At 31.2% G+C, this 12,237-nt stretch overlaps 1 protein-coding gene across 1 annotated transcript; it reads left to right on the top strand.

Annotated features, from left to right (window-relative positions):
- Window positions 1-7,255: 7,255 nt before the first annotated feature.
- On the top strand, window positions 7,256-12,037 carry LOC102620700 (ubiquitin receptor RAD23b). Its single transcript, XM_006493386.4, has 12 exons — window positions 7,256-7,460; window positions 7,671-7,832; window positions 9,154-9,192; window positions 9,292-9,368; window positions 9,447-9,503; window positions 9,844-10,021; window positions 10,126-10,260; window positions 10,342-10,407; window positions 10,774-10,821; window positions 10,934-11,043; window positions 11,471-11,549; window positions 11,652-12,037. Exons 1-12 carry the CDS (start codon window positions 7,395-7,397, stop codon window positions 11,766-11,768), a joined length of 1,134 nt encoding a protein of 377 aa, XP_006493449.2. The 5' UTR covers window positions 7,256-7,394; the 3' UTR covers window positions 11,769-12,037.
- The last annotated feature ends 200 nt before the right edge of the window (window positions 12,038-12,237 follow it).

The raw sequence follows: 12,237 nt of genomic DNA, 5'->3' as shown, positions 1-12,237 counted from the left end.
TCCGCCCGTGACCTGATTGAGACGAATTAATAAGTCGATGAAAATTATTACGTAATCAATTCATTCGTTATAAGTACTGCTTTTATTAAGACATTTATTATTTGTCAAAGAAAGAGATTTCCTAAATTATGTTTATCGTAACTTATAATCAGATTTTTCAATATAAAAATGAATAACAAATAAATAAAACTAGGTGGATCGGTGGCGGGTGAACCTTACTTAGGATCGCATAATTTATTTTTTCTAATATTTAATATGAATTAAATTTAGAATGACTTATTACGAAATATTTAGCCATCAAAAACTAAAATTGGTATCACTGTGACAATTTTTTTTAAGTTTTATCACAATTTCAACATTTATGAGTTCACTTATCTATCATCACCTTAGTTTTAGTTAATAAATTCCACTTGTGCACAGAGTGATTTTGTAAAACAAACTTTTTTTTTTGTAAGAAAGAAATACTTTTATAAGCATTCCTTTTCCCGCATAGATGTCCATATTTTTTAAAAGAAATTATATTTCAACTATTACCAATAATGAGTTATAAGAAAAGAAAACCAAAAAAAAAAAAAAAAATTGGGTTGGCATTTTTTTGGGACAAAATTTTGTCTTAATATATCCCCATTAAATATCCCGTCTCATCCCATTATCATGAATGGTCCTAAATGTAAATAAATAAATTTTGATATTTTTTCTTTTAAGGATTATCATAATTTAATATAGCAAAAATCTTAAATAAATACAAAGTAGAATAATTAAATAATAGTTTTATTTTGATTACATGCATGTTTGAATACAATTTTGTGATAATATTTTTTAATTACTTGTTTGCTTTCATTGCACATTAAAATTAATACTTACATTTCAAAAGTTATAGATTTGGACAATAACTAGCTTATATAAAAAATATAAAAAACTTAATTTCAATTATGACTTTTAGATGACTCTTCACTTTCTAATTATATTACTTTTATTATTTAATTTTAGCCTTTAGGTTTCAACATTGAACGTTACTTAAGTTAAAATTATAGAATAATTAATAATTTAGTTTTAAAATTATATTATTAATAGGATATACAAGATGAGATGAGATTTTATAATTAATCCCCCTCTCATCCTACAAATAAAGGTAGAAGTTATTTTTTATCTTTATCACATCCCACTTTAATTTGAAATGTAAAACTATATTTTAATCACATATCAAACGAGAAGATATTCTGCGAGATTCTATCCCAACAAAAAAAATTACCATCTCTAGACACCATGACCCACATTTTGTCATTTTCTTAATAACTATTATTAACCATTTCATATGGTATAGAACTTGTTAAATGGATTGCATGATTTACTGGGTTATTAACTTAACAGTCCTTGCTTTTGCTTCCAAATTAAAAAAAAGACAGATTTTTAATACTTTGATGCATAAGTCCAGATTGTTTTAAATTTTTAGCATTTGATGTAATTTATTGGTTAAAATAACTTGTCTTTAAATTGACATTTAGTTATATTAGTAACTCACTGTAAACCAAATAAATTAGTATTTGCTGCTAATCTACTCTCAATATTTTAAAAAATCATTAGTCCGTCCTTATTTATTAGATTTTTTTATTAATTTAACTATTAATCACTTTCACCTTATAAAAATATAATTATACCCTTAGTTTATATGATTAAATGATTAAAAAACATTTTAGTTAAAAAAAGCCTACTTATAATAAATAATTTAAATATTTAATAAACATATATTAATTTATCAATAATATTAATATATGACCAGTCAAAAATTTCATAATGATCAATTACAGTCTAGGATCCAAGTGTGACTAATGAAAACAAATAAGATTTATGTTTTAAAATTTTAAAGCCTCTTATATTTTTAATTTCTAATTAACAAGAAAGATTATGGTGCAATTAGTTAAAATTGGGGGCAGGATGTCCCTAGGGCACCATAGTTTCGGTGTTGTTTGTTTTTTAGTCTGAAGTGTGAATTTAACTTTTTTTCAGACATTTATTTATTTTAGGTTTTTTTTTAACTTATCACTTATTGTCATCTAATTTTATCTGAATATAAAAAGTCCACTTTTATCTTAAGTTTGAAGTTTAAATAGAAAATTTTGATTTCAAATCTCAAAAATACCCTTAACAATTCACGTATTTCCAATATTATGTATAAATCTAATATTTTTGTATTATTCTTGAAGTTTTTTCTAATTGCTTTAAATTTTTATTCACATGATAACATTAATTAAACTGAATTATTGAACAAATCAAATTATGTTTATTGTGATGAATCAAAAATAAAACAACAGTGTTAACTTTATAATAAAAGTTGATGTTATATTTACATCTTTTATTACAAAATTAAAGTAAGATCAACAATGATAGTATTTTTTTTTTAATGCTACCAAACTAATCAACTTATGAAAATTATAAATTGTGAAGAACAAATATATGCACCACTTAAAATGATATTTATGTCAAACTACTAACTCTTAAAATTCTCTTTTCAGATGTTGAAAAAAAAACAAACAAACATGTCATTCAAATATTTTCATTCAAACTTATTCAAATTTTAGTTAAAAGTTTTATTCAGATTTCAGATAAAAAAATAAACGCAACCTTTGTCCAAAACAACGACAAGCTTCAATATGCTAAAAAACAAAAACATTAAATTAGATTTCTTATTTCTTTCACCTTTTATTTATAATTGCAAATAATTAATTCAAATTTACATTTTACAGTATGTGAATATATACATGCGTAGGTTTCACATTTTCAAAAATTTCTTTTAAAAAAATTCAAATTCATGTTAAAAAATAAAGTTAAATTTTTTTTTGGGTGAAATTTTTAACATTATCATGATAAGTGGGTATGTGGGAATCATGATGAAGGTTCCACTCACCATAATTCATCTAATACCTAACGTATGATCTTCTAAAAGAAAGATCGATGAAGATTATTAATTAGAGTTAAAAAAAATTATATATATAGTTTATTCATAATAATTGCTTCTTATAAAAGTTGCTTTAGGTGTCAGCTTAGTGTAAAAATTATAATAATATGAGAGTCAAATGGAGGTCGAGTGGTTTTGAGTGATTGCTTGTAGGTTGAAAATACGTTAACTCTGGCCTCTTCATCTTGAAGATTTAACGTGTAAATAACACGACATTTCTTTTTCTTTTCTTTTTTTTTTTCTGTTTCTATGACATAATTGAAGAAGACAGTTTTACTTTTACTTCTAAATTTCTATTTTTAACCAACGACATGAATTGTTTGATACATTAAAAAAAAATCACTTTTGTTAATGAATTTACTGATATTTCAACTTCAAGAAAACGTAATTTTAATGTCTAACTTCCAAAGGGATTAGATTTTTTTTTTAAATATTTAAAAGAATATCAACCTCTTTGATGCTCACTCTCGGAGGACTTGAACCTTGTGTCTGTCAATAGAGATTTCTGGATGTCGAGATCAAAACTCGGAATGCTAATGATTTACTTCAAGATTATGAAAAAAAAAAAAACTAAAAAAAAAAAAGAAGAAGCAAACTTATTCATTCTTTTAGTAACTTATCCTACAATTCAATTAAAAAAAAAAGGTGGAATGTGACAACATGATGCAGTTTATAAATGGATTAAATATGATGCTTAAGAATGAAGGGAATGATAGTGATTTCATGTGCAAGATATAATGTTGCCTTGGTTTAGTGGTGCACAAACATTAAAACGACCTATTATTGGTTAAGTGAGTCAGCTCATTAATGTGCAAGAGTTACCCGACTGAATTAAATGACTTGTTTTATTCTTTTTATTGCTATTAAAGTGGGAAAAGAATGCCAGAATGGAGAGATGAGATTAAGGGATGGCAATATGGGAAGGAACTTATGTAATATGGGCGTTATGGCTAATGTACTATATATAAAATGTGTCCTTTTAATCGGAAGATGTCAATAAATACTAAAAAAAAATTAAAAAAAAATAGCTTAAATTTAAGATTTGTACGATAATATTGTCAAAACAAGTCAAATAAAAATATGGAGAACAAAAAATTTTATGGGGGTTGAGTTACCATATTTTATATATAAAAAGAAAAAAAGTCCATTCGTTGTAGTTAGATCAAGAAAGAATATTTAGAAACTTAAGGGCGAACTTGAAGTGATCTCTAATCCACTTCCATACCCAAAATTTGTTATTTGTAGCTCAATGATCAGGAATATCTTTAAAGATTGCTGTTTGAAATGGGGGGGCCCCATCCCCAATTATATTCATTTCTATTTTTAAATTCCAACTTTTGATGATTTTGTAAACTAAATTAATAATACATGAAATTTGTATCAAAATAAGAATACAAGCATGTTCTTAAATAATTAAAACCATATACCTCAACTTCAGCTTTTACATCCGTTTCATCATCTCAAAATCAAATGACACATGCCAAAAGTGGTAGATCTCAAAATCAAATGACACACAGAAAGAAAATCAAAATTTCGTTAAGTTAAATAGATAAAAATATATAAACATGTTAAAATATAGATCGTAGTAGTACGTATCCGATATATCAAAGCCTTCAATGTGCTTGAATGAAATTTAGTGATATGAGCTTACAAATCAACAACTATTATTGAAAGCCGATTTGGAAGCAACAATGGTAACTGAAAATATTAATGGCAATTCGATATAACAATGCAGTATTAGTATACATCTTCCACCAAGCTAAAGCATTATAGTACTTTACAAATGGTGCTAGCTTCTCCTCCAACAATGTATAAGGCTCATCCTTAACTTTCTCATCACCAGCATTAACAAATGTGGTAAACCCTGATATCAATTCTTTAAGCTGAAAATAGTGTACATGAATCACACTTTTGGAGGAAATTAATATGGAAACGATGCTGTACGGTAACTATCAAAGAGTGACAGTAGATGAGCAAAGTGCATACAAGTTTGGGGAACAAGCAAGCATAATAAAATTTGCAGAGAGTACAATCAGACTGCCTTGTCCCAATTAGCTTATCACATGATGCTCACAGTTGGAGTAATTAGTAAGAAATATGTACATATTGGGAAGAATATAACTTGTAAAGCCATCAAGAAATGAAGCAAACTTTGCAAAAATATTTACAGAATTTAAAAGGACTTGATAGACATCATGATGCCATTGCAACTACAATCACCTCTAGAGAAGTTCAATAGTTGATGCATACCTAGTTTTGATTTACGGGTGGACAGTTTTCGGTTCGGTTCGGTTCGATTCAGTTCTGAAATCTATTGGTTCCACATCTTATGAACAGAATCCAAAATAAAATATTGAACCGAACCGAATTGAACTGAAATATTCCATTTTGGGTCGGTTTTGATTCGTTTATGCAATTTCGGTTTGAGCATTATGGGCAGCAATTTTCAATTTTCACCTGTATTAAATGAAATAAAATAATAAACCACAAGTTTCTTCATAGATTTTAGCTTGTTCATGATTATTAATCATTGGAAAATACGTTACTCATTTTGATCAGGATAAGACAAATGCAGCAATCATATAAGATTAAGATTGGAAGATAATTAATGACGGATAATTTTAGCACATTTATGATTCGTTAAATCATAAATGGCTTTTGTTATATTATCTGTGAATGTAAATATTGCAATGCTTCAGCATACATTCTTTTTAATTTTTTATTTTTTCAAAGAATAACATTTGGCTTCAAAATGAAGAAACATATATAATAGATTGTCTTAAGTAATATAACCAAAAAAAAAGAAAAAAAGAAAGGAGTTTTTGTCACGACAGCAACCATAAAAACAACTGCAAAAACAACATTATTCACTATGATATTTCAAAGCAGCCATAGCCTTAGCCTCAGAAGTACTACCTTGTTTCCCACTTTAGTAGGAGCCTTCACAGGCTCGCCTCTTTCGCTATCCAACACCAAAGACCGAGGAATCAATCCCCGTGCAGATTATGACAGACAAATGAGCTCATTTGAAGCTACAAGGAGAGATTGAGAACAAGATATATGTTGATATGAAGCATGAGGTGTCTACGCCGATCGAGTCTTTATTTGCATATGCTAATAACATTGTCTTATGAGAGTCTACAGAGTCAATAAACAAGATGAATATCCTGCATGGAAAATTTGGTCACCCGAATGAAAATATGTATGGAAAATCACCCTTGATTCCTCGGAGAAAATTAATAAAACTGAGTCTCCCAAATTTTGTATCCCTTTTGTCAACTTAGTAAAAACCATAAGCGAGCCCTTAAATGATCTGAGAAAGAACACCGTTAGCAAATTTTTAAACCATTATCTAAGCATAATGGATGATTGCTCTAGGTGCACCTGGTTGTTTCCCTTGAAATAGAAATTAGAAACCACATATACATTCATCCGTTTCACTAAACAAATTGAAATTAAAAATTGTTTGAAATTTAAAGTTTAAGTGCGTACAAACCGATTCGGGTGGAGAATATAGATCTATAAAGGGCTATCTAAAGAAAAAAAGGGGATAATCTATAGACATTCATGCTTTTACACTTCACATTGAAATGCCTAAAAGAAACCGCAGGCACTTGGTGGAAATCAAGATTAGCCCCCTTAGCTCAAGTAGGAAAGCCTAAAAAATTCTAGTGGGAAGCCTTTGAAACCGCAACCTACCTTGTAAATTGAATGGCTACTCTGGTTATTCAAAACTAAATGTGATTTTATAATGACCCTTGGGTGCTCCTGTTATTAGACCGCCTTCTCTCTATTAACTCATCACATGATGTACAAAGTTGGAGTGGCCAACAAGAAATTGAGATGTATATATTGTTATAACTTTTAAAGCCATCAAGAAATGAATCAAACCTTACAAAAAAATATTTTTGCTCAATCTTTGATCCATACTCAAAATCTTCTAAATTCAACTCTTTAGTAATCCTATAAGAATCCAAACTCGGCATGGAATAAGAAGTTGAAGAGCAACCGTACACATAACATACTTTTGAAATTTTATAACAACAAAGTCAAAAAGTCGTAATTATAATACCAAAATTTGCCTTAAAAAAACCATCAATCAATTATTACTAATAAATAAAACATTTGAAAATTAATATAAATCCAAATAGGTAATAAAATCAATAGTCCCACTCCATTTATTTTTAGTTCCATTTCCTAAATTAGAAGATTTGATCATACTTTTTACCGCATATGTGCGTGTTTATATTTATATAAATCATACTTTTTAGAGCATATATATATATATATATATATAATGAGCCGACTCTTACTTCCTCTGAGACACTGTCGTTTCCTCAAAAACTCGTAAAGCGTTTGTCTAGGGCTCTCTTCTTCTCCGCCATAAATTCAAAAAACGCTGTCGTTTCGATCCCTTTCTTCGACCTAATTCATCGAAATGAAGCTCACCGTTAAGACTCTCAAAGGCAGCCATTTCGAGATTAGGGTTCAGCCCTCCGATACGGTCTGTCTCTTTTTCTATAACAAAATTTTAAAGACACGTTTTTTTCAATTCGAATGTATAGGGAACTGGCTGCTTTTTGTTTCTGTAGGGATTAGTGAAACAATGATATGTTAATTATGATAATTATGTGGATTTTATGTGATTAGAAACTGTTAATAATGTGTTGTTCAGTGATGAATGAATTGTGATTGAGTGAAATTTTTTTTAAAGGTTATGGCTGTGAAGAAGAATATAGAAGATGTGCAAGGAAAAGACAATTACCCATGTGGGCAACAGCTGTTGATTCACAATGGGAAGGTCTTGAAAGATGAGACTACTCTAGCTGATAATAAGGTCTCTGAAGATGGTTTTCTCGTTGTCATGCTCAGCAAGGTAAAATAGTTCTTGTACATCGATGCATTTCGTGGTTTCTTCATTGAATTGTTTTGTTTAAGACTTGGTATATATTGGGAAGGTGGATGGTATGCTTATCTTACTAGTTTTGGCTTGTCTTGTCTTGTCTTGTTTCATAGCCATAAATTTTACATTTTACGTGCCTAAGATTTTACTTGATTTTTTAGTTTTTAGTTTTGGTTAGTGCTTACACATGTTGGTTGAATAATAGTTTAGAGAACTACTTTGAATATATTAGGAAACCCTGCTGTACCATTGTTGTTGCGCTTTGATTTTTTTCCCCCTTAGTTTTAGTTAGTGCTTACACGTTTTTGTTAAAAAGAAATAATTAAGAGAATTACTTGAGTGTATTACAAAACCAGTGTCACTTCAATGTTCTCTTGCTGGCAAGTGTAAAGAATTCGCAATGAAGGAGAAGCATTGATGTAACATAAAAATGGCTTTCTGATGCAATGATTGCTGTTTTTGTCCGGTTAATTTAAATTGATATTCTACATTTACCTTAAAGGTAGTTCAATAATCATTATGTGGACCCACCCTAGATTAACTTAAATTGATGAAATCTTGTTTCAAAGGGCAGAATTAGCTAGATATTCATCATGTTGACAATTGTTGGACACGGTGGTTGGTAATGCACCACAAGGGATTGAGATGTATCTCCTTTCCTTTCCTTCAATTCGGATATCAACCTCATAGTAATTTCTATTTTGGTTTCATCAAGCTTGAGATTAAAAATTGACGTTACCAGCACATGAAGTAGAAGAAAATAGTGACATCTAGGATAAGTTCGTGCAGTTTCTCAATATGAAACAGTGTGATCTATTTTCTTTAATTACGTGTAGGACCGCCAATATTCCAGCTGATGTTTGCATGTTGGTTGTTCCATGCTATAGAGTTTATTTTATTATAGTACTATTTTAACTATTTATCCTCTTAATTTGACAAATGGATAGGATTGGGCAGAATGGGGGTGGTGCAAGGCACCTTAATCATCATATCATATCTGAGATAAGTCCAACAAGAAAAGGAAAGCTACCCTACCATGACTTTGGGTTAGTTCTAGGAATTTTGAACCTGTAGCATATTTGGAATGCAATAATTATTGATGTATCATCCTTTGAATTTTGTGGTAATATCAGTTATATTATTAGCCTAGTTTGGGGTTCTGTTTGGGAACATTTACGTGCCGTTACCATTTGGCTTTTGTGCAGCAGTGACATAACTTAATACCTTGTCATACTCTTAACTCCTTTTCACACTGTTTAACTCATGCTGTTTGTCTTTTTTGTTACTTTTTCAGAGTAAAACACTAGGCTCGGCTGGGGCTTCCTCTGCTCAGGTATTCTTATTGCTTATGCTTACTGTTGCTGGACACAATCTTCCTCTCTTTAGTCTTTCCTTCATCTAATAAACTACTTTTTTCATTTGATTACTTCAGCCTGCTCATACTACTCCACCAACAACGGCACCAAGCTCTAATTCTACTCCTCCACAGGAAGCATCTGTACCGCCACCGTGAGTTTGCGTCACTTTTATTTCATTTTGTGTATCTTGGCTGGATTCATCTTAGATATGTTTCTAATGTTGTTGCAGGGCTCCGACCCCTAGCATACCAGCCTCCAATGTGACCTCTAATGTGACAGCAGCTAAGTACGGGCTCTACCAATTTCATAGATGTTCTTTTCTTTTTTCTCATTCAGTGCTATTATATTTTTCCTTTTTGAGGTCTGTCTGGGTGGTCTGGGCTAGGATGGATAAATAGTTTCCTATATGGAACAGAAATAGTGGAATAGGGGCTTCCCTCATAAGGTTTATAAGTGGGGAATGGGGGTGGATTTTCTGCTGTGGGCAGGGCAGGGTAGAGGATTATCCCTGTCAATTTGCCATCTGTCACTTGAGATACTTAAACTTTTTTCTTTGCACATTTTTGTATTGGTAATTGTTCAGAATATTACTAATTAGCTAACACGTTATTCTAATTTTGATACAGTGCAAATAGTGACACCTACGGTCAAGCTGCTTCAAATTTAGTTGCTGGTAATGATCTTGAGCAGACCATTCAACAAATAATGGATATGGGTGGTGGAACCTGGGACAAAGAAACAGTTACTCGTGCACTTCAAGCCGCTTATAATAACCCAGAGCGTGCAGTGGATTACTTATACTCTGTACGTATAACCTCCAAAAATTTGCTTTTGTTTCCTTTTGTAGTTTTAGGTATTATCATTGTGTTAACAAGTAGATTTCGTCGCTATAATGTTTTGACCTTCAGGGAATTCCAGAAACAGCTGAAGTTGCTGTCCCAGTGGCTCATTTTCCTGCAAGTCAGGCAGCTGAAACTGGTGCAGCAGGAGCTGCACCAGTCTCTGGAGTACCCAATTCATCTCCCTTGAACATGTTTCCTCAGGTAAAATTTGGTTTTAGGATGACTTTCGTGGTTTATTAGCTCATGGACATCTGATTTCACATGAGTTTGAATGCTTTTCAGGAGACCCTTTCAGGTGCTCCTGCTGGCGGACTTGGATCTCTTGACTTCCTCAGAAACAATCAACAGGTGTGGTCCCTCTTGTGCTGTCAATTGCTGTTTCTTTTTCAGTGACACTTTTGTCATTTTCATTATTGGGTTTGCTTTGACTGGATATGCTCAAATCAATTTATATTAGGATTCATATATCAAGCACTGTCCTAGAACTGATGTGTATTGGCTTTGATCCCTTTAACAATGGGCATGAATAATGTAGGCAAAATGGGAGTAAGAGTACATTTACAAAAATTGTTTCTTAGGTATTGCATTGCTGTTGGATTTTACTTAATGCCAAATAGTGATGTTTAAGATCTACTTGATTGGTGCCTTGTATTTTTTGTTGAAACTCTTTTCTGCCTCTAATGCTTAGTTTTTGTGTCTTTGTTTGCTTTTCAGTTTCAAGCATTGCGTTCAATGGTGCAATCAAATCCGCAAATTTTGCAGGTCTTAACAACTTTTTCCCTTTTTTTTATCTTTTCCACCCTTTCATATTAATCTGTTACATTTTGGTGGTTTTCAATGTGTCTTGGAGCTTAAACTGTTGCTTCTGTTACAGCCCATGCTTCAGGAGCTTGGAAAACAGAACCCTCAGTTATTAAGATTAATCCAAGAGCACCAGACAGAGTTCCTTCAGTTAATAAATGAGCCTGTTGATGGTTCTGAAGGGTAAGTACACTATAGCCATGCTAGTTAAATTCTAAAAAATCCCTAATAAGACTTCCTTGGACTTTCTGCAAGTTTCACTACTGCTTTAATCATAATCCTTGTCTCGTCACCATATTTATGAGATATTAGTATTGGCTTAAATAGCATTTATTTTGTTCCACTTCTGCTTTAATTATGATTGGATGGAAGTAAATTTTTTAACTGCTCGTGAAGTTGTGCCAATATGATATTGGGGATTTAGTTTGTTTCCTTAAAGATTTGAAATTTTGCCGCCTTGTTCCTAGACAATGTATTTAATCTATGGATCTACTTTGCTTGAGATTTATTAGGAATCTACCTTGCTTTTATGTGGGAAGATGTATATTTATTCTTACTGACCCAAGACTTTGAAAATAATGGGACATGTAAATTTTCATTATTTTTTCAGAGATATGTTTGATCAGCCTGAGCAAGACATGCCTCATGCAATTAATGTTACCCCAGCCGAACAGGAAGCTATCCAACGAGTATGTACATTGTTCCTTTTCTGTGTTTGGGTTGTTTCTGATAAAAATTCTGTTCTATGTTCTTTTACTTGTAGGCTAACTATATTTTTCTCCTACTTACAGCTTGAAGCAATGGGGTTCGATAGAGCCCTTGTCATTGAGGCGTTTTTGGCATGTGATCGTAACGAGGAATTGGCAGCTAACTACCTATTGGAAAATGCTGGAGATTTCGAGGATTGAGCCGATGAACATAATTTCCCATCGGCTTCATAGTTTTGATTTCTTTTTCTTTTTCTTTTTTTATAGATAAATTTCTAATTTTTTTTCCTGGGCATCTTTACTTGAGTAGTGTCTGGATTTATTAATTAATTGAGTCCGACGATAAAGCCTGGTAATTAATTTATAGTTTTCGGATTTAGATGGATCTTTATCACCATCTTACTTGGATATGGTTTTGATTGAATATTGATCAAAAGTTATGAAATGTGATTATGATGAATTAGGAAAAATCAATTTTGAGCATTTGTTAAATAGAAATCGTCTTTTCCTTCCCTCCAACCTGCTTTATTGATTAAATCAACTTATGCCTGTGGCCACCCCGTTAAAGGTCCAATTGATTTAAATTATTTGGATTGATAAATATGTTATGTAAATTAATTGAATTGATAAATATGTTTATGTATGTTAAATGGTTAATAATTCTTTTCAA

This window comes from Citrus sinensis, chromosome 7, assembly GCF_022201045.2.
Source record: "Citrus sinensis cultivar Valencia sweet orange chromosome 7, DVS_A1.0, whole genome shotgun sequence".
Taxonomy (NCBI): domain Eukaryota; kingdom Viridiplantae; phylum Streptophyta; class Magnoliopsida; order Sapindales; family Rutaceae; genus Citrus; species Citrus sinensis.
The sequence above is the reverse complement of the archived record's forward strand: the minus strand, read 5'-3'. Positions and strand labels throughout refer to the sequence as shown.

What these genes read in the sequence shown, in the direction of transcription:
- LOC102620700 (XM_006493386.4), top strand. Translation starts at nt 7,395, where the DNA reads ATGAAGCTCACCGTTAAGACTCTCAAAGGCAGCCATTTCGAGATTAGG. An exon ending in GAAGCATCTGTACCGCCACC is followed by an intron (nt 9,369 to 9,446) that starts GTGAGTTTGCGT and finishes ATGTTGTTGCAG; the next exon opens with GGCTCCGACCCCTAGCATAC. An exon ending in CCTTGAACATGTTTCCTCAG is followed by an intron (nt 10,261 to 10,341) that starts GTAAAATTTGGT and finishes AATGCTTTTCAG; the next exon opens with GAGACCCTTTCAGGTGCTCC.